Below are 23,272 nucleotides of genomic sequence, written 5' to 3' on the forward strand. Positions count from 1 at the left end.
GATTGTAAATGGTAAACCCCAGTTTACCGAGAATGTATGTGCTAGGTACATAAAAACATGATTTCTAAATCTCACAATAACCCACTAAGGTAAGTTTGTTAGTTCCATTTAAATGTGATTTTAAAACTTGGGTGGCGGGGGGCTGGGGGGGGGGGGGGCTGGCTCTGTGGCATAGCTAATAAAGCCACCACCTGTAGTGCCAGCATCCCATATGGATGCTAGTTCAAGTCCTGGCTGCTCTGCTTCCAATCCAGCTCCCTACTAATGTGCCTTGGAAAGCAGTGGAAGATGGCCCAAGTTATTGGGCCCCTGCAACTACATGGGAGACCTGGAAGAAACTCCTGGCTCCTGGCTTCAGACAGTCCCAGCCCTGGCTACTGCAGCCATTTGGGGAGTAAACCAGCAGATAGAAGACCTCTATCTCTCTCTCTGCCTCTGCCTCTAATTCTCTGTAATTCTGCCTTTCAAATAACTAAATCTTAAAAAAAAAAAAAAAAAAAAAAGTAGCTTTAAAAAAATAAAAACAAACATGGGGACAATAACAGTTAGTGTTGTGATGAGAGCTAGCTATGTCCTATCATCTCTCAATATAGCTTTTCAAATAATGGTGTTAAATTTGCAATAGTTTTCTGGTATAAAAACTAACCAGAAGAGGAAGTTTTTTAAAAAAGGAGAATTTTAGTTTTTAATCTTCATTTTATTTTAAAGGCAGAGAGAGCATCTTCCATCTACTGGTTCACTTCCCAAATGCTTACAATAACTAGGGTGGGGCTAGAACAAGGCCAGGAGCAAGGAACTCCCAGGAGCAAGGAACTCCATCTGGGTCTCCCATGTAGGTAGCAGGGACCCAAGTACTTGATCTGTCACCTGTTTTCTCCCACAGTGTGTTACATTAACAGGAAGCCAGATTAGAAGCAGAGATGGGGGACCAGTGTTGCACCAGTTCATGTCCCGGCTGCTCCTCTTCTGATCCAATTTTCCGATGGCCTGGAAAAGCAGTAGAGAAAGGCCCAAGTCCTTGGGCCCCTGCACCCACATGAGAGACATGGAAGAAGCTCCTGGCTACTGGCTTCGGGTCAGCCCAGCTGCAGCCGTTGCAGCCAACTGGGGAGTGAACCAGCAGATGGAAGACCTCTCTCTCCCAGTCTCTTCCTCTCTCTCTGTAGATCTGCCTCTCAAATAAATTTTTTAAAAATGTGGATGTTAAGCTCTGCAGTTATTTATAGGTAAGTACTTCTGTTCAAATACAGACGACCACTTGATTCTGGAGAATATCATGTAGAATATCATGATACAGCAGGCCAGACTCCTGGCAGTAAAACCTTGAGACAAAAGAGAATTAACAGACTCATGTAAAAGAAGTATTTTTATTATAATCACATTACTTAACATTTTTTATCATACTTGCTTATATACGTATACATAGATTTCTTTTTTAAGGGGACTGAGAACTCACTGTGTTCCTAGGAAAATTCATGTCAGCAAAAAATCTATTAACCAGACACCATGCATAACATACTTACTTTTCTTTCACTTCTAAAGCCTCCCCTTCCTTGTCTTTATCTTCATCAGACTTCTCTCCTTTGAGCATGGGCTGAGAAATAATATCGTCCGTGAAAGAACTGAAATAAGATTTGATAAACTGTGGAGATGGCATCAGAGGTTCACGGTTCTGAAATGTAATCATGTTTAAATATGTCAGAACAAGAGAACAATAACCAAAGTACGAACACTGTATAACATAAAAATCACTACCGTAGAAAAAAAAATACTATTCCTTGGGCCCCTGCACCCACGTGAGAGACCGGAAGAAGCTCTGAAGAAGCGCAGCCGACTGTTGCAGCCATCTGGGGGAGTGAACCAGTGGATGGAAGACCTCTCTCTCTGTCTCTACTTCTCTCTGTAACTCTGTCTTTCAAGAAAATAAAATAAATCTTTAAAAAAAAATGACTATTGTAAAACCTGGAATCTTGGGCCAGTGTTGTGGTGCAGCAGGTAAAGTTACCACCTGTGATGCCAGCATCCCATATGGGTGCCAGTTTTAGTGCCAGCTGCTACACCTCTGATCCAGCTCCCTACTAATGGCCTGGGTAAAGCAGTAGATGGCCCAAGTGTTTGGACCCCTCCCACCTATGTGGGAGACCCAGATGAAGCTCTTGGCTCCTGGTTTCAGTCTGGCTCAGCCCTTGCCTTTGTGGCCATCTGGGAAGTGAACCAGCACATGAAAGATATTCTACCTTGCCCTGTTAACTCTGACTTTCAAATACATAATAAATCTTTATTTAAAAAAACTAGAATCCCATTTTCAAATGATTGGGACCAGTGCTGCGGTGTAGTGGATTAAGCCATATGGGCACCAGTTCCAATCTAGCTCCCTACTAATGCACTTGGGAAAGTAGATGGCCCAAGTCTTTGGGCCCCAACATGGGAGACCCAGATGAAGCTGCTGGTTCCTGACTCCTGGCTTTGGCTCTGGCCATACACCCATTTGGGGAGGAAACTAACAGATGGAAGTGCTCGATCTCTCTCTTTCTCTCTCATTCTCAAATAAATAAATCTTAAAAACAAAAAAAAACAAAAAAACAAAAAACAAAAAAAAAAAAAAACAAAAACAAAAAAAAACAAACAAACTGAAGATTAAGTTCCAAGTCATAGGCTTTAATTATTTCTTTTTGGCATGACATCTGATTCATAACTACATGAATATCTTGTTTCTCCATAAGAAGTGCAATTAAGATGAAATTTTAAATGAAGAGGGAATATAGCCAAAAGGCTCTCAGAGGAAATTTTGGATCTTTTATCTACGAAATTCAACCCAACAAACTTAAAATGAAAATACTATATTATAAAATCTAACTTTATATTTCAGAAACAGTGACAGAGAGGGACCACTGGAGACACAGAAGGAGAGCATACATGCATGCATACTTCCATCTGCTGATTCACTCCCCAGTTTCCACAATGACTGGGACTGGGAACTCAATCCATCTCACGCATGTTGGCAGTAACCCAATCACCTGAGCCATCACAGCTGCCTCCTTGCGTCTGCAGTACTGGACAGCTGGAGTCAGGAGTCAGAGCTAGGTATCAAACCTAGATACTTCAATACGAGATGTGTGCATCTGAACACTCACCCTTGAATTTTACATTTGATGTATAATGAATATCATTACTGTTACTTTGGTAGATTTAATATCTTTGTACTTGAAGGAGTAGAAAAAGGAAATCTGACTCTGTAAGTGAATGATCTATCTAGAATGGATGAAAATGGGATAGAAGAAAATTAAAAAAGAAATCTAAGGGAAAGCCCACATTTATGTTTGTGTTTGCTTCTGGAAGAGATTCAATTTGTCTTAAGGATAATACAAATAAATATTTTTAATCAAATATTCATCACTGAAATGACAAAATACCTAACTACATTTTCACTAAAGACACTCTGAGAAGAAATACATAGTGGCAATCATCTACCATTTTAAAGGAGAAGCTTGAGTAGAAAATTTTAAATAGTACTTACTTGAAGCTGGCTAATTCATTAATGCCTTTTAGTTTCCTGTTTCAGCTCAGAAATGAAGCTATCACACCTCCCTGCCTTCCACTCAAGGTTATAAATTTAAAATGAAAATAATGTTACACTAGTAGGCTTATGTATCCAACGTACAGGATACATAATCTACTTCTGCTACTCATTAGCTATGTGACCTTACTCATGTCATTAAACCTCCTGTCTTGGGCCGGTGCCGTGGCTCACTAGGCTAATCCTCCGCCTTGCGGCGCCGGCACACCAGCTTCTAGTCCCGGTCGGGGTGCCGGATTCTGTCCCGGTTGCCCCTCTTCCAGGCCAGCTCTCTGCTGTGGCCCAGGAGTGCAGTGGAGGATGGCCCAAGTGCTTGGGCCCTGCACCCCATGGGAGACCAGGATAAGTACCTGGCTCCTGCCATCGGATCAGCGCGGTGCGCTGGCCGCGGCGGCCACTGGAGGGTGAACCAACGGCAAAAGGAAGACCTTTCTCTCTGTCTCTTTCTCTTTCACTGTCCACTCTGCCTGTTAAAAAAAAAAAAAAAAAAAAAAAAAAAAAAACCTCCAGTCTGGTTCTTTACCTTTAAAATGGCAATGGAAATATTTATTCATCTTACAGGGTTATTATAAAAATTAAAACTAACATTTTTTTGAGAAGTATTTTGTATGTACAAAGTGGCATACAAACACTACAAAATACATGTGGATCGTACAGGTGTTTCATGTAGCAGTTAAGGTGCTACTTGGGATACTTGCATGACATATCAGACATGGAGTCCTGGCTACTCTGCTTCCAATCCAGCTTCATGCTAATGTGTACCCTGGGAGGTGGGAGATGATGGCTCAAGTACTTGGGTCCCTGCACCCTCATGGGACACCTGGATGGGTTCCAGGCTTCTGGCTACAGCCTGGTCTGGTTCTAACTATTGCAGGCATTTGGAAAGTAACCAGCAGTTAAGAGATCTGTGTGTGTGTGTCTCTCTCTTCAAATAAAATGAAAGTAGGTTAAAAAATTAAAGGAAAATATATGTAGAAACTGATTTTTAACCTCAATAAGTATCGGGTTTTTCAAAATCTTTTCTTACCACCCTGCAATCCAACCAGTCTAATTACTTAACAGAAGCATTACATAGGTATATACAAATAAACTTCCAGACCCCATTTATGACAATTTAACATGGTATTTCTCAAAGTGTTTTTTGAGGAACAGCAGTCTAAAGAGATACTCAAGGCGAGGAAAAAAAAAAGTTCCATAGTTAAAAAGAGCTTGAGAACTACTACAGCTATACTCCTCTTGGGATTCAAAAAAATGTTAGTACATTCAAGTCCTCAGTGAAGACACCTGTTTTAACTTCAACATAGCAAAAATTCACAGATGTAAGATTATACACACAATCAAAATCAATTTGCAAGAAAAGCAAGTTATTATTAAAGAAAAAAAGAACAATATTACTAAAAATCAGTAGTGAGTCTTCGGTGATGTTTAGTGATGTCTGTGGATCTCATGGAACTCTACTTCCATGCCCCCTTGTACATTTAACTATGTCATGATTTTTAGACTTAAAATGGGACTTCAAAAATTTGGGGAATAGAATTAACCAAGATAAGTCTACTCATGTGCAAACATTTATTGAAATTCATTCATAGCTTTGTTATACTATGTATCTTTCATGAAATTTTTGAAGCACATCTTATAGGGGGAAGATTTCAAAATATTTGGCCCCCAAATAAACTGATTTTTAAATTCCATTTTACATAAACTTTCTGAGGTACCCTTAATAGTAACAGCCTCTCTCATTAAAACTGTAGTTCTATAAAAGCAAGGAGCATGTCTTTATACCTACTCATACAAAATGCCTTGTTTAATAAATGTTGAATTAAACCATCTGTAATTAATACCTTAAAACAATATCCATTTATATAGTATACGTTTAAAATTCTTAATGATAAAGAACAGAGGTTGGCAACTATTTTGCCGTAAAAAGCCAGACAGTAAATACGTTAAGACTTTGCACACCATATAGTCTTTGTTGCAACCACTGAACACTGTGGTAGCTCAATAGTAGTCAAAGACAATATTAGAATGGCTGAACATTATTTATAAAAACGGGCAGCAGACTGGATTGGGCCTATGGACCACAGTATGACAATCTTTAACACAGATGAATTCCAACAGTCTCTACGTATATTACTGGGAATAGTGTACATTCTTATTTAAAAGGAAAAGCTACAAAAACCCAACAGGAAAGAGAAGCATAATCCAGTTCTGATATCAGTTGTTACCATCACCATCTGTACCCAAATTTAAACAGCATAAATTAGAAATGACCATTTACAATGTATATTCCCTCTATTAACCAACCCAGGTTAATTTACCTTGTATTTTTCTTTGGCCTTCTCTTTTCCAAGAAGTTTAAGAACTTTATCTGCTAACAGCATGCTTTGTTGATTTTGGAATCCTTCTAATATACACACAGCAGTAACATCTAGAAATGATAGAAAAACAAAAGTGAAATTATTGCAAAGCTCATCAACCGCATCAAAGGGGCACAATGAAACTACAGAAAGCCAAACTAAACTCATGGCCTAAAGGAACCATCTGCTTTGCTTCTAATAAACTGATTCTCAGAACTTTAATTTTATATACTCTGCCAACCTCAAAGCTCGGAAAGTCACTCTATTTCTCTGGGGTCTGCTTTCCTCACACATGAAATGATAGTGGCTGTACTGCATGGTTTCTGATATTCTCTCTGCTCTAACATTCTATATAAGCAAATTAAACAAAGAATTCAAGAATGTTCTCTTCTGGTCAGTAATGCCAACAAAAAAACAACATAGTGTGGCTGTCTCATGTTTGGTCTTTTGTATAGGTCTCAGATTTATTCTCTGTCTCTAAGCCATCTTGTCACAGAGCTCTAACATAAATCTGTCTCAAAACGGAATTTTTGTTTGGTGATGCTACAGCAGTTTGAAATTAGAAGATTAGTGGTTCCTTAACCTCAACTTTTCATTCACAGTTTTCAAACAACAGCTGTCCCTGCTCTTTTTGAACTAAATTTCTCACAACTCCACACCCTTGTCCTTCTAAACAAGTCAATTTGCCATCACATTCTGCTGATAACCTTGACTAGTGGCAACACCAGTGCCTTTTTCTCATCCCACTTCTATCTAAAACTCCAATCAACCTCCTCTCTCCAATTATTATCCACCAGTAACTTCAAGGTCTGGCTCAAAACTCAGAATTTCCTTTTCTAAACCAACACTCTGACCCACTACCAAAGCACATGACACCACAAAACCTCAGATCTTGCTAAAAATCCGAAGCATTTTCATTTGGTAACCCAGATTTTTAAAACAGGGTTTCTTTTTTTTTTTTTTTTTAAATAATTATGGCTATACCGTATGATGCTATTAAAGCAGATTTAAATATGTCATGGAAAGCAGTTTCAGGTTGCCGAAATTACATTTTGGGTTAGCTCTATGTCACCTAGAAGAATGTAATTGAAAAGTCGGTGGTCTACACTCTAATTGCAGTTTTGTAAGCAAATATGGTCATTTAAGAGACCACAGAATATTTATTGCATTTACTGAGAATGACAAATTCACTTTGATACTTTGTACCAATCACATAACTCCCAATTGATATAAAAGAAGTTTGAAAATGCCAATGGCAAAATACAAATGTTTTCTTCATTAATTCACCTCAAAGTTGTTTCCTATTTATACTGGATATTAACAAAAAATATAAAAAATTTAGAAACTATCATTGGCTGAAACCTCTTTAGTGATCTCCTTATTCATGGATTTATATCAATGATTTCTAACTGCTAAGTTTATTACTCCTAAACTCCTAACTCATAACTAATTAATATCATAGCTGGAAAAGAACCAACACTTGAGTATCAGAATCTCAATTTAAACTAGAAGAAAGAGTCACAACAGGATAGGAGTCCCACTTTTATAGACAACTGATTGATCTCAATGCTCACAAGGCAGAGTTTCATATAAATTTACAATGACTACAGAGCCTTTAGTAATTTTTCATATGTAAACACAAAAATACCCTCACCTTCTAAACATTCCTTCTTATTGTCTAGCTTCTCGTGGGCTTTTGCACGTCTAAAGAGAGCTTTCACATATTTGGGATTAAGTTCAACAGCCTTTGTACAATCTTGTGCCACCTCTTTCCATTTTTGCTGTAATTGAAAGTATTAAGAAAAAGTCATACTAAAAAAAAAAAAAATAAAACGAAACAAAAAAACACGGTTCAACCAAAATCAGTTTCCCAAACTTAACAGGGTGAGTATGAAGAGTTTCACAAAAGAAAAAGTATTCCCAATACAGAGTGGATACCCATACTACTTTACAGAAGCCAATATACATTTCTGTAAGATAAGCAACCAGATTTTAAAAATTAGGCAATGGATACACTTAGGGAATCTTTCTACCTCCAGATTTACAAACCTACCTGCATTAGGTACTTCTGCCATCCCCTTCTTACCTCCTGTTAAACCGAGGAAGCACCCATCGTCATCAAAGGTCAGCCTTCCACTGGGTGATCTGAACCCTTACCCTGTCCATGTCAAGGACTTCAGTGCTTCAGTTATTGTTTCTCTGCAGAAATCTGCTTCTCTACAAAACCATCCCATGAACATAAATGCTTGCCCTAGTGTTTTCATCTTTGAAAATCTTTTATCTTCCCCTCCAGCGACTCCCTTGCTCCTCAGCTGCTCTCGTATGACAAATACCCAGAGATGCCAGATTACTTGATGTCCTACTACCTCCCTAGCTGCTCCTTCTCAATCTCCTTTGCTCAGTTCCTCTCTGCGTGATCTCTACATGCTGGAGTACTCAAAACCTCAACTCCCCTTTAGTGGGCATATGTACTGTCTGGTTTTATATACCATCAATATTAAATAACTCCCAAATTTATCTCTTCAACCCAGAGCACTATCCTAAAACAGACATTTCTCAATTCAACCGTCTCTCTCTTCCCCCAGCAGCCCTCGCCACCCACTGGTATTAAAGTCCTTGTTTCTCTTTACCCTTCACCTCCAAAGCAACAGCAGCTTCTGCTGACCTTCAGCTTTCCTTCGTATCTCACGTACACTATTGCACCAAACGCCCTCAGTTGTTCTCCCTGCCTCTGCTGTGTCCTCCCTTCAATGTATTCTCAAAAGAACGATGAGAGCAGTCTTACATATGTTCCTGCCCTGCTTACAAACCTTAAATATTTCTCATTATACTCAGAATCAAGTCCAAACTCTTTACTATTGTCTACAAGATTTTGCCTGATCTGGTCACTGTCTACCTTTCCAATTTCATCTCTCTATACTACAGGAAATTAGATAATTCCTTACTCTAAATTCTTCACTGCCTCAGAGCAATTATATACACTTTCTTCTCCGTTTTGTAAGTCAGTCACCATGTAACTATACAAAGAATGAAACAGATCTGCATTTGATGATATGAAAAGCTATACAAGATACAGTGGCAACTGAAAAAAATAATTCACAAACAAGATGTATGATAGAAACTCATCTTTGGTCTTTTTCTCCTCCATATATACAACTATTACATATGTAGAGAAAAGTTGAAGAATAGCTTCAAACTACTGAGGAGGAGAGGGTGATCAAAAAATTTAATTTTCTATACAACCGATTTTATAAAATCTGAAATATACATAACTTTGGAGTGTAAGTCTGCAACCAGCAAAGCTAAAATTATTTTTTAAAGTACTGTAATTAAAGGAAATAAAACAAAAATCCTATAATTTCAAAAACTGCATTAGATTTATTTGACTAGCATTAACCGAACAAAACAAAAGGAACAGAAAAAACAAGCTAGGGTACATACCAACTGCTCAAAGGCAGCAGCTCTGTTTTGATAAAATGTGGAAAGGTCAACATTCTTCTCTGTAGGGCACAAACTAATGGCCTCCGTGTAGCACTGAATGGCTTGTTCATATTTTCCTGCTTTAAAATATTTATTGCCTTTGTTCTTGGCTGCTTGAGCTCTATCAAGAGAATTCTAAAATTGAAAGAAACAATTATTAAGTGCCAATCAACATTTAAGAATAGATTCAGATTACTGTATTTACATGATAAATTGACAAAAGAAAAATGACAGGACAGAACAACTGAGATGTAAGCTACATCATACAAATACCTTCATGGGCTAGACTGTCAGTAGCAGACCGCTGTGTCAAAATGTTTATGTAGGGCAGGAGTCCTGGGTAGTGGTTAAGAACTTGGAACACCTGCATCCCATATCAGAGTGCCTGGGTTTGAGTTCCAGCTCTACTTCTGATTCCAGCTTCCTGCTAATGCAGACCCTGAGACAACAGGTGATGGCCCAAGTAGTTGGGAGATCTGGCTGTGGAAGGAATTTGGGAAGTGAACCAGCAGATGGAACATCTCTTGCTCTCTGCTTTTGTGCCTATCTGCCTTTCAAATAAGTAAGAAATAAACTAAAATTTGAAAGAAAATAAAACTATTTTTAAAAATGTCCATATATTTTAATTTCAAAAAACATTCAAGACTTTCCCAGGAAGGCTGTGGTGCCTTTTTTTTTTTTTTTTTTTAAAGATTTATTTATTTGAGAGAGGTCTTCCATTCGCTGGTTTATTCCCCAAATGGCCGCAATGGCCAGAGCTGGGCTAATCCAAAGCCAGGAACTTCTGGGTTTCCCATGTAGGTGCAGGGGCCCAAGCACTTGAGCCATCCTCCACTGCTTTCCCAGGCCACAGCAGAGATGGATCAGAAAAGGAGCAGCCAGGACATGAACTGGAGCCCATATGGGTGCTGCACTGCAGGCAGAGGCTGCACTGGTCCTCTTGTGCTTTAAAGTACCACTTCTCATCATTCTTGCCAGCACTACATGTGATGGCTGTGTTTAATTTTTGCCAGTCTGATGGGTATAATGGTACCTCAAAAAGTTCATGGAAAAGGAAAAAGATAAATTTTGGTTGTTTCATCATATTCATTTTCCATGAACTTTTTAAAGACCTGTCAAATAACATGGTGACTGTCAATCACAGGTCATTTTAGCCTCAGAGGGCATTTGACAATGTCTGAAAACATTTTCATCATCACAACTGGTAAGCGTGTGTGTGGGGTGTGGGTGTCACTACTACCATCTAGTAGGTAGAGGCCAGAGATGCTGCTAATATGCTACAATACACAGGAAAGTCTAGCACAACAAAGAATGACCAGATCCAAACTGCTAATAGTGCTGATACTGAGAAACTGGTAAAAAAAAAAAAAATTTCCAATACCTGTGAGTTTTCCTCACTACTAATGAATTTGAAAATCTTTTTGTTTATTAGTCACTTGGTTTCCTTATTCTGAAAATAACTTAGTTATATGTCCTCTTATTTTTCTATTAGGAAGTTTATCAACAGTGTACAATACACATTACACTTTACCATCTTTATTACAATTATTATCCCAAAAAGACTGTAAAAAAAGATGTATTTATTTATTTGAAAGGCGGAGTTACAGAGAAGGAGAAAGAAGGAGGGAAAGATGTCTTCTAACTATTGGTGGCCACAATGGCCAGGGCCCCCCAGTTCAAAGCCAGGAGCTTCATCCAAGTCTCCACATGGGTGCAGGGGCCTAAGTACTTGAGCCATCCTCTGCAGCTTTCCCAAGTACAACGCAGGGAGGTGGATTGGAAGTAGAGCAGCCAGAACTCAAACTGCTGCCCATATGGGATGCCAGTGTTGTAGGCAGCAGCTTTACCCGCTGTGCCATAGTGTGGATCCCAAGCTTCTTGTACTCCTATTTCTGTCTTACTGTCCACTTTCTGAAAACCCAACTCATACACTGCATGTATATAACATACCAAGAGTTTCAAGTTAGACCTACTATACACAGCTGTCAACACTTCAATCAATATTAGGGAAGCATCTTTGTAGATAAATCCAGTTAAAAAGGTTCCAGTAACTAGGTATCAGTCTTTGCACAAAATTTGGTATTATTTGTCAATGTCATCTGATTTTAACAAATATAGGACTCTGGCAGAACCCATATACCAGTAACAGGTAAGCACAGAGAAAATAAAAGCAGATGTAGCTGCCTCCACATATGGTCTGAAGAATCTGTGAAAACCAACTAGTTGGGGCTTAGAGCATCTCTTAGTCACAAGGATGAGACAGCAACCCTTTCTTGCATCTGCTTTCTTCTCCCTTACTCTTGCTTCATTTTTCTTTCTTGCTTTCCCCCTTCTGTTTATCTTTTGTCTTCTTTTTCAAATTATTTTTCAAAAGTATAGTATGCACAGATGGATTTGTAGGAAACTAAGAATCTGAATTAATACTACATAGTTACTTTAAGCTGGCAAGCTTCAACAAACAACATGTATATTTTAGGTGGGAGAATGGAAACAACCAAAAAAAGCACAAATGCATTAATAGATGAATGTAAAAACCTTCCATTTGTCAACAGCTTTAATCATATTCCAAAAGCTCTGAAATACAATAGCAACCCTGAAACGTATTTCAAGGATTTATGTTTCAGAACTATGAAAATATACCAGGACTAAACTAACAGAGAAACACCCATAAAACACCCAACAGAAGAAGATGACTAGAAATCCTCTATGTAGCTGTGGGCTTTGTAGGACAACCAGCAGGGTGACTGCTAAAAAACTGGCATTTCGAGCCGGCGCCGTGGCTCAATAGGCTAATCCTCCACCTTGCGGCGCCGGCACACCAGGTTCTAGTCCCGGTTGGGGCGCCGGATTCTGTCCCGGTTGCCCCTCTTCCAGGCCAGCTCTCTGCTATGGCCAGGGAGTGCAGTGGAGGATGGCCCAGGTGCTTGGGCCCTGCACCCCATGGGAGACCAGGAAAAGCACCTGGCTCCTGGCTCCTGCCAGGATCAGCGCGGTGCGCCGGCTGCAGCGGCGGCCATTGGAGGGTGAACCAGCGGCAAAGGAAGACCTTTCTCTCTCTGTCTCTCTCTCTCACTGTCCACTCTGCCTGTCAAAAAAAAAAAAAAAAAAAAAAAAAACTGGCATTTCAGACCCTCAACAATCCTCCCACTCCACTAGACTACAATAAGGTGTGTCATCCAGCAGCAGAACTTGAGGCTCTCTTATACACAAGGGACAAACAACAGGTTTATCTTGCCTCTGTCTCCCAGGAAGCCACATCATTGAGAATTGCTAACTCAAAGCAGGCTTTTAGCCCAGTGATTAAGATGCCCACAGTGCACAGTGAAATACTTGGGTTTAATTTCGGACTCTGGCTCCTTACTCCAGCATCTTGCTGATGTAGACCCTGGGAAGCAGTGGAGATAGCTTCAGTAATTGGGTTCCTGCCACCCATGGAGGTGACCTGGATTGAGTTTCCAGCCTCCAGCTTCAGTCCCAGGCCAACCTCAGCCACTATGGGCATTTGGGGACTGAATTAGCAGAGGGGAACAAGCTCTCACTCTCTCCATGTCACTCAAATAAACAGGGGCAGCTGTTTTGGCACAGCAGGTAAAGCAGCCGCTTGGGACACTGGCATCCCAAATGAGTGGTTAAGTGTCCTGGGTGTTCCTATTCAGCTCCAAATGCCTATTAATGGCCTGGAAAAAGCAGCAGAAGATGGCCCAAGTGTTTGGGGCCCTGCCACCCATGTGGGAGGCCAGGATGAAGTTCAATGGGGAGTGAACCACCAGAAGGAAGAGCTCTCTAACTCTCTTTCAAACAAATATTTTTTAAAAAATCAAGTAAATAAATATTGCATTAAAAGATAATTTTCTCTGTCTCTCTGCCACTCAATTAAGTTTTTTTTTTTTTAAATGAGTTATTCAGGCTGGCACTGTGGACTGGTGGGTTAAGCCACTGCCTGTGATGCCAACATCCCATATGGGCAATGGTTCCAGTCCCAGCTGCTCCATTTCCAATCCAGCTCACTGCTAATATGCTGGGAAAGCAGCAGAAAATGGCTTAAGTCCTTGGGCCACTGCAGCCACGTGGGAGACTCAGATGAAGGTCCTGGCTCCTGGCTCCGGCCTGGCCAAGCCCTGGATGTAGCGGCCATCTGGGGAGTGGATCACTGGATGGAAGATATCTATCTATCTATCTATCTCCATCCATCCATCCATCCATCCATCCATCCATCTCTATCTCTCTATTTCTAACTCTGCCTTTCAAATAAATAAAATACAACATCCTTTCATGGTAAAAACTCTTAAGCAAATTGGGTATAAAAAGGGCATTCCTCAACACAATCAAGGCAATATACAACAAAACCTCAGCCAGCATCATATTGAATGAGGAAAAGCTGGAAGCACTTCCACTAAGACTTAGAGCCAGACAAGGATGTCCACTTTCACCACTGCTATTCAATATAGTTCTGGAAGTTTTAGCCAGAGCCATTAGGCAAGAAAAGGAAATCAAAGGGATACAAATGGGAAAGGAGAAAGTCAAATTATCCTTGTTTGCAGGTGATATGATTCTAAATACAGGGGAACCAAAAGACTCCGCTAAGAGACTACAGGAACTCATAATAGTTTGGTAAAGTTGCAGGATACAAAATTAAGACAAAAAAATAACACACAGACTACCACAGCTGAGAAAGACTTTGTAAAGTCAGTCTCATTCACGATAACCACAAAAAAAATGTAAATTGCTTGGAATAAATGTAACCGAGGATGTCAAAGATCTCTACAATAAAAATTACAAAACATTAAAGAAAGAAATAGAAGACACAAAATATGGAAAAATCTCCATGTTCATTGACTGGAAGAAATAACAAAATGTCCATACTACCAAAATCAATTTATAGATTCACCATGATCTCAATCAAAATACCAAGGACATTCTTTTCAGATCTAAAGAAAATGATGCTAAAATTATATGGAAATATGAGAGACCCCAAACAGCTAAAGCAATGTTCAAAAACAAAAACAAAGGCTGGAGGCATCATTTCAAGACATAGTACAAACTTTTCACTTACTGTAGAGTTAATCTTATGTGTATAAAATTAATTGAAAATAGATCTTAGTAAAAAATAAGAATCAGAATAGGAGAGGGAGGAGAGAGAAGGGTAGGAGTGCAAGTGGGAGGGAGGGTAGGTGGAAAGAATCATTATGTTCCTAAATTTGTATTTATGAAATGCATAAAGTTTGTATGCCCTGCCGGCGCCGTGGCTCACTAGGCTAATCCTCCGCCTTGCGGCGCCGGCACACCGGGTTCTAGTCCCGGTCGGGGCGCCGGATTCTGTCCTGGCTGCCCCTCTTCCAGGCCAGCTCTCTGCTGTGGCCCGGGAGTGCAGTGGAGGATAGCCCAAGTACTTGGGCCCTGCACCCCATGGGAGACCAGGATAAGTACCTGGCTCCTGCCATCAGATCAGCGCGGTGTGCCGGCCGCAGTGCGCTGGCCGCGGCGGCCATTGGAGGGTGAACCAACGGCAAAGGAAGACCTTTCTCTCTGTCTCTCTGTCTCTCTCTCTCACTGTCCACTCTGCCTGTCAAAAAAAAAAAAAAAAAAAGTTTGTAAGCCCTAAAAAAAAAGAGCAGAAGAAGCCAGAGAAAAGGGTACTGAAGCGCCAGCCTGCTCCACCCACAGAAGCCCACTTTTTCAGAATCAAAGCAACTGATTCCCTGAATTCATAGTGTAATTCATGTAAAAATAATAAAGAAAAGAAACTTTAAGCTGTGGAAAAAAAAGGCATACTACAGGACTACAAAGCAATTATAATCAAAACATCCTGGTACTGGCACAGACCTGCAGACTAATGGAACAGAACAGAATCCCCAGAAATCAACCCACTCATCTACAACCAACTAATCTTTGACAAAGGAGTTAGAATCAATCCCCAAAGGACAAACTTGTCAACAAATAGTGCTGGGAAAACTGGATCTCTGTGAGCATTAGTATGAAACAAGACCCCTATCTTACATCTTACACAAAAATCAACTCAAAATGGATCAAGAATCTAAATCTATGAACTGATATCTTCAAATTACTAGAGGAAAACACTGGGGAAACTCTCTCAAACGTTGGCACAGGCAAAGACTTCTTGGAAAAGACCCCAGAAGTACAGGCAATCAAATAAAAAATAGACAAATGGGATTACATAAAGGTAAGAAGCTTCTGCACGGCAAAGGAAACATTCAATAAAGTGAAGAGACAACAGATAGGATGGGAGACAATATTTACAAACTTTGCAACTGATAAAGGATTAATATTCAGAGTTCAGAAACTCAACAACAAAACAAACAATCCAGGTAAGTAGTGAGCAAAGGACTTGAATAAGCATTTTTCAAAAGATGAAATTCAAATGGCCAATAGACACACAAAAAATGCTCAGGACCACTAGCCATTAGGGAAATACAAATAAAAAACAAAATGAGGTTTCACTTCATCCCAGTTAGAATGACTCTCCTACAGAAATCAAAAAACATTTTTTCTACTATACGACCCAGCCACCAGACTCCTGGGAATTTACCCAAATGAAAATAAATCAGCATATCAAAGAGTTATTTGTACCCCCAAGTTTACTGCAGCTCAATTCACAGTATCTAAGATGTGGAATCAATCCAGAAGCCCAATGACTGGATTAAGAAAATGTGGCATATATACACTATAGAATATTACTTAGCCACAAAAAAGAATGAAATCCTGTCTTTTACAATAAAATGGATGCAAATGGAAAATATTATACTTAGTGAAATAAGCAGTTCCAAAAAGGCAAATACCATGTTTTCCCTGATCTGTAGTAACTAATAGAGCATAAAATAATGTAATGTATATGAGTAAAATTGACATTTTGGGAATTGATTATGAGAATAGTGATTTTTTTTCTTCTTACTATTTGTTGAATTCTTAGTGGAGGGTTAATATTATTATAAAATAAACTGAAAGTATGCTATTGTAAAAATTAAAAGAAAGAGTAAGAAAGGAAGGAAGAGATAGGGTGGGAGTATAGGCGGGAGGAAGGGCAGGGTGGGAGATATCCCAATGCTCTTAAACCTGTATATATGAAATACATGAAATTTGTTTACCTTATATAAATAAAAAGGGAATATTACAATTTCATTAACTCCCTTCTTTAACACTCTTTATTATACTATTGTAAAATGGTGCTCTAAATGACAGCACTAGAAAACAAATTATGAGGACAAAACAATCAAATTATACAGACCAAATTTGCTGCCACTACTCCTCCACTACCACTCCAAAAAGCTATCAAACTATATTTGCCAATAGCATAATCTTGATTAACATCTCCTTGTTCCTTCTGCCCACCCTCCCACCCCTATTACTTTCTGTCCAAGTGCTTCACTTCATCAATAAAAATACTTAGGAAAAAAAACGACTATACAACAGGGAAAATACAGAAAAGCTACTTATTTCGCCTGACAGAATTTAGGACAAAAAGTACAGCAGTTAATATATCTCTTGGAGACCTCGAATAGCTAAAGCAATCTTGTACAACAAAAACAAAGCCGGAGGCATCACAATACCATATTTCAGGACATACTACAGGGCAGTTGTAATTAAAACAGCATGGTACTGGTACAGAAACAGATGGATAGACCAATGGAACAGAATTGAAACACCAGAAATCAACCCAAACATCTACAGCCAACTTATATTTGATCAAGGATCTAAAACTAATTCCTGGAGCAAGGACAGTATATTCAATAAATGGTGCTGGGAAAATTGGATTTCCACGTGCAGAATCATGAAGCAAGACCCCTACCTTACACCTTACACAAAAATCCACTCAACATGGATTAAAGACCTAAATCTACGACCTGACACCATCAAGTTACTAGAGAACATTGGAGAAACCCTTCAAGATATTGGCACAGGCAAAGAATTTCTGGAAAAGACCCGGGAGGCACAGACAGTCAAAGCCAAAATCAACTATTGGGATTGCATCAAATTGAGAAGTTTCTGTACTGCAAAAGAAACAGTCAGGAGAGTGAAGAGACAACCGACAGAATGGGAAAAAATATTTGCAAACTATGCAACAGATAAAGGGTTAATAACCAGAATCTACAAAGAGATCAAGAAACTCCACAAAAACAAAACCAACAACCCACTTAAGAGATGGGCCAAGGACCTCAATAGACATTTTTCAAAAGAGGAAATCCAAATGGCCAACAGACACATGAAAAAATGTTCAAGGTCATTAGCAATCAGGGAAATGCAAATCAAAACCACAATGAGGTTTCACCTCACCCCGGTTAGAATGGCTCACATTCAGAAATCTACCAACAACAGATGCTGGCGAGGCTGTGGGGAAAAAGGGACACTAACCCACTGTTGGTGGGAATGCAAGCTGGTCAAGCCACTATGGAAGTCAGTCTGGAGATTCCTCAGAAACCTGAAGATAACCCTACCGTTCGACCCAGCCATCCCACTCCTTGGAATTTACCCAAAGGAATTTAAATTGGCAAACAAAAAAGCGGTCTGCAGCCTAATGTTTATTGCAGCTCAATTCACAATAGCTAAGACCTGGAACCAACCTAAATGCCCATCAATGATAGACTGGATAAAGAAATTATGGGATATGTACTCTTTAGAATACTATACAGCAGTAAGAAACAACGAAATCCAGTCATTTGCAACAAAATGGAGGAATCTGGAACACATCATGCTGAGTGAAATAAGCCAGTCCCAAAGGGACAAATACCATATGTTCTCCCTGATCGGTGACGACTGACTGAACACCAAGAGGGAAACCTGTTGGAGTGAGGTGGACACTATGGGAAATGGTGGTTTGATCAGCATAGCCCTGACTGTTAATGAACAACTTAATACATTATCCCTCTTAGTAGTTTTTTTATCTGTTCTACTTAATATGACTGGTTTAGATCTGTAATTGATGCACAGTTATTCTTAAGTGTTGAAAATTAACTGAAATGTGATCCCTGTTGAACATGGTGGTGGGAATGGGAGAGGGAAGAGATGTATAATTTGGGACATGCTCAGGCTGACTTGCCCCAAGTGGTGGAGTTGGAAGCATACCAGGGGATTCCAATTCAATCCCATCGAGGTGGCATGTACCAATGCCATCTCACTGTTCCAGGTGATCAGTTTCAGTTCACAGTTGGTCATGGTGAAGGGACTGGGAGTCAAAGGGAGCACATAGACAAGTCTAGTACCTGCTAACGCTAACTGATGGAGTAAATAAAGGGGAGAGTGATCCAACATGGGAAGTGAGATACTCAGCAGACTCATAGAATGGCAGATGTCCTAAATAGCACTCTGGCCTCAGAATCAGCCCTAAAGGCATTCGGAGCTGGCTGAAAAGCTCATGAGAGTATTTCAGGCATGGAAAGCCAAGACACTCTGGCAAAAGATCTCTGCGAGTGAGATCCCAGTGGAAAGAACAGGTCATCAAAGAAGGAGGTACCTTTCTCTGAAGGGAGAAGAGAACCTCCACTTTGACTATGACCTTGTCTAAACAAGATAAGAGTCGGAGAACTCAGAGGGCTTCCATAGCCTTGGAAACTCATGACTGGAGCATAGGGAGATTACTGATGCCATAGACAGGAGTGTCAATTGGTAAAGTCAACAACAGGAGTCACTGTGCACTTACTCCTCATGTAGGATCTCTATCCTTAATGTGCTGTACATTGAGATTTAATGCTATAATGAGTACTCAAACAATATATTTCACTTTGTGTTTCTATGGGGGTGCAAACTGTTGAAATCCTTACTTAATGCATACTAAACTGATCCTCTGTAAAAAAAAAAAAAAAAAGAAATTATCAATTCCCAACTTGACTCTCACTGGGATTAAACATGACAATAGGTCTGATCTGATTTCATCATCATTTAAAAAAAATCATCTATTATTTTTCACTTTATGTTTCTGTGTGGGAGCAAACTGTTGAAATCCTTACTTAATGTATACTAAGCTGATCTTCTGTATATTAAGATAATCGAAAATGAATCTTTATGTAAATGGAAGGGGAGAGGGAGTGGGAAAGGGGAGGGTTGTGGGTGGGAGGGACGGTATGGGGGGGAAGCCATTGTAATCCATAAGTCGTACTTTGGAAAATTATATGCATTAAATAAAAGTTTAAAAAAAAAAATATCTCTTGGGATGTCTCCATCCTGTATTGGAGATCCTAGGTTGAAGTCCCAGCTCTACTTGCAATTTGAGTTCCCTGCTAATGCATACCATGGAAAGCAGCAGGTGATAGCTCAAGTGTTTGGGTCCCTTCACCCACATGGGAGACTTGGATAATGTTCTGGGCTCCTGGCTTTGGCCTGGCTCAACCCCAGCTGCTGTAGGCATTTGGGGAGTGAACGATTAGATAGAAGATCTGTCTCTTGGCCTTTCAAATTAATTAGTTAATTAAGAAAAAAAGTTATGTCTATACTACATGAATGACACAGCTGGTTTACAGTTAGTGATCATGAAGAAAATGAATCTTTAACTAAAGCCAAACCCATTCTCTGGAACTGAAAGCAAACAACCCAGACTTCAGTGCCATTACTTTGCTACTATTCATTCTAGGGCATAAGGACAGTAAGTAAAAAGACAAAATCATCAGTATGAGACTTTTTTCATTTTGCCAAGTATGTAAAAATGAATTCAATTTAGTTGATTTGATTTCACTATAAAATCAGCCTTCCAAGTCCACCAGTTCTGTATCCACAGACTGAACCAACTGATAAAAAATATTTAGGAAGAAAGTTATGATGCTGCTGATGTGTACTTTGTAGTGAAGCCTATGATGATTCCATCTACACTGAACATGCAGACATTTTTTTCTTCTCATTATTCCCTAAGCAATACAGTATAACAACTATGTATATAGCATTTACATTGTATTAAGTATTATAAGTAATCTAGAAATGATTTAAAGTACACAGGCTCTTCAAAACGTTTATGGAAAATATTCATTATTTAAAACCTGTGCATGGAATTCAATTATTTTGCACTGAAGTAAACTTTACCATTAATACCATTTCCCCACAACCTTTATGAAGGAACCATGTACACGTGAGAATATTCAAGGGTTACAGGCAAATATTACAACATTTTAGGTAACAGACTTGAGCACTTGAAGGTCCTGGTATCCATGGTAAGGGGTATACATGTGTGTCTTAGAATCAATCTACCTCACACACTCAGGAACAACTGTAAAACAACCAGTAGAGTAATCTTTACCAAGAAGTAATATCCTAAAGGCCAACAACGGGAAAAAAAAAAAACAAGCAAACTGGCAGACTCTCAAATGAACTACCACTGTTTTCTTTTCTTTTCTTTTCTTTTTTTTTTTTTTTTTTTTGACAGGCAGAGTGGACAGTGAGAGAGACAGACAGAGAGAAAGGTCTTCCTTTGCCTTTGGTTCACCCTCCAATGGCTGCCACGGCTGGTGCGCTGCGGCCGGTGCACCGCGCTGATCCGAAGGCAGGAGCCAGGTGCTTCTCCTGGTCTCCCATGGGGTGCAGGGCCCAAGCACTTGGGCTATCCTCCACTGCACTCCCGGGCCACAGAAGAGAGCTGGCCTGGAAGAGGGGCAACCGGGACAGAATCCTGTGCCCCGACCGGGACTAGAACCCGGGGTGCCGGCGCCACAGGTGGAGGATTAGCCTAGTGAGCCGCGGTGCCGGCCATACCACTGTTTTCTAAAACACTGAAATTCCAATCAACAATAAGAAAAATATACAATAGGTGGTTAGTAAATTTAATAGCCAACAAGTAGAACATTGTTAGTCCAAATAGTAGCAACTGTATACATACACATGTGACATATGCATATACACATAAATCTACAATTGCTTGGATAAAAAACAGGACCAAATGCAAGTAACTCAGGTAACACACCCAGGGAAACATTAAACATGTCTTTTCTTTCTTCAATAACCATTTACCTGTGCTAAAAATTTGTCAAGCAAAAAGTAAAACCTACAAACCTGTCCTGTACCTCTTATTAAAGAGGTAAATCTATTTTGAGCAAGTTAGATTTTAAAATGAAAGCTATGGGTATTAAAGCTTAATCCAGGTAAATTTAGTGGAATACAAAGTTGAGAGAACAATCATGGTTTGCTAACAACAGTCAGTGAAGGTTACAAGAATCTGCTCTGAAATGAAAGTGACTGACAAAGGCAGTACTCTAGAGGAAGATTAGCAGATATGGAGAAGTTCACAGAATAAGAAAAGGACCAGTCTCTCAAAACAAATCTCACTACATGACTACCTCACAGAAAGCTTTCAATTATACACATGTGGCAATAAGGAACCACTATTATTTTTTAGCAAATGTTCATAAAATATTACCCTTATCATCACATGTAGTCACTAGGAAAAAATGGGCTAGAAGTAGATACATCAATCCATGTGTGAGAAAAAAAGTGTTTAAATTGTCATTATAGTGACATTTATATCCAGCTAAAATACATGAGATAGTTGGATACTGCTTCTCTCAGCTCTATTCTCTCACACTGATCTTCTTTAGAAAGCATACATATTAACTATGAATCTCAGCTTTACAGAAGTAGCAGTCAACTCTGGAAGATTTACTGTAAGAGAAACTACGTATCAACACCTACTGACCAATTGTTACTTTTATAGGTATCAACACTAGGAAAATAAGAAAATCCCTAAGGAACTAAATCTAAAATAAACCTTCCATTTCCCACCCAGTTCCCTGCTAGTGCATCCTGTAAGGCAGCAAAGGAAGGCTCGAATGCCTGGGCCCCTGCCACCCACATGGAAGACCCAGATACAGTTCTGGGATGCTGGCTTCTCCTGGCTCAGCCGTACCAGTTGAAGGAATTTAGGGGATGAACCAGCAAATAGAAGACTGATCTCTTTCTCTCTGTCTCTTGGCTTTTCAAATAGATGAAGATAAACATTTAAAAAAACCCTATAACCAACCCCACCTGGTAAAATCATAATACAGAGCACTCTTTACCTAAAACAAACACACTTATAAGAATGCTGTTTCAGGGGTGGTGCTGTGGTGTGGTAGGTAAAGCAACCACCTGTGATGTCTGCATACCGTACGGGTGCTGGTACGGATCTTGGCTGCTCCACTTCTGATCCAGCTGCCTGCTAATGCACCTGGGAAAGCAGTGAAGGATGGCTCGTTCACCCATGAGGGAGACCAAGATTAAGCTCCTGACTTGCTGGCCTGATCTAGCCCTGGCTATTGTGACCATCTGGGAGGTGAACCAATGGATGGAAGATCCCTCTCATTCACTGTCTCTCCCTTTCTCTGTGTAACTCTGCCTTTCAAATAAATAATCAAAATGGATTAAAGACCTAAATCTATGACCCAATACCATCAAATTATAAGAGACCCCTGAGGAAATCCTGCAAGACATTGGAATAGGCAAACAGTTCTTGGAAAAGACTGCAGAGGCACAAGCAATCAAACCAAAATTAACAAATGAGATTACATCAATTGAGACGATTCTCTACTGCAAAAACAAAACAAAACAAAACAAAACAAAACAAAAAAACACCACAAACCTCAGCAAAGTGAAGAATCAACTGACAGAATGAAAGAAATTATTTGCAAACTATACAACTGGGCCGGTGCAGCGGCTCAATAGGCTAATCCTCCGCCTGCGGCGCCAGCACACCAGGTTCTAGTCCCGGTTGGGGCACCAGATTCTGTCCCGGTTGCCCCTCTTCCAGGCCAGCTCTCTGCTGTGGCCCGGGAGTGCAGTGGAGGATGGCCCAGGTCCTGGGGCCCTGCACCTGCATGGGAGACCAGGAGAAGCACCTGGCTCCTGGCTTCGGGTCAGCGCAATGCGCCGGCCACAGCGCACCGGCCGTGGC

The 23,272-nt window shown here is 39.9% G+C and overlaps 1 protein-coding gene across 1 annotated transcript in view; it reads right to left on the minus strand.

Annotated features, from left to right (window-relative positions):
- TOMM70 (translocase of outer mitochondrial membrane 70) overlaps positions 1 to 23,272 on the minus strand; it is a 57,456-nt gene that overhangs the window by 20,795 nt on the left and 13,389 nt on the right. Inside the window, exons 2-5 of the mRNA XM_002716612.6 lie at positions 9,376 to 9,549; positions 7,589 to 7,715; positions 5,896 to 6,005; positions 1,524 to 1,672 (exon numbers count right to left, since the gene is read on the minus strand). Of these exons, the coding sequence (XP_002716658.2) occupies positions 1,524 to 1,672; positions 5,896 to 6,005; positions 7,589 to 7,715; positions 9,376 to 9,549 (560 nt within the window). The remainder of the gene's footprint in view (positions 1 to 1,523; positions 1,673 to 5,895; positions 6,006 to 7,588; positions 7,716 to 9,375; positions 9,550 to 23,272) is intronic.

This window comes from Oryctolagus cuniculus, chromosome 4, assembly GCF_051225735.1.
Source record: "Oryctolagus cuniculus isolate XC-2025 breed Fujian yellow rabbit chromosome 4, ASM5122573v1, whole genome shotgun sequence".
NCBI classification, from domain to species: domain Eukaryota; kingdom Metazoa; phylum Chordata; class Mammalia; order Lagomorpha; family Leporidae; genus Oryctolagus; species Oryctolagus cuniculus.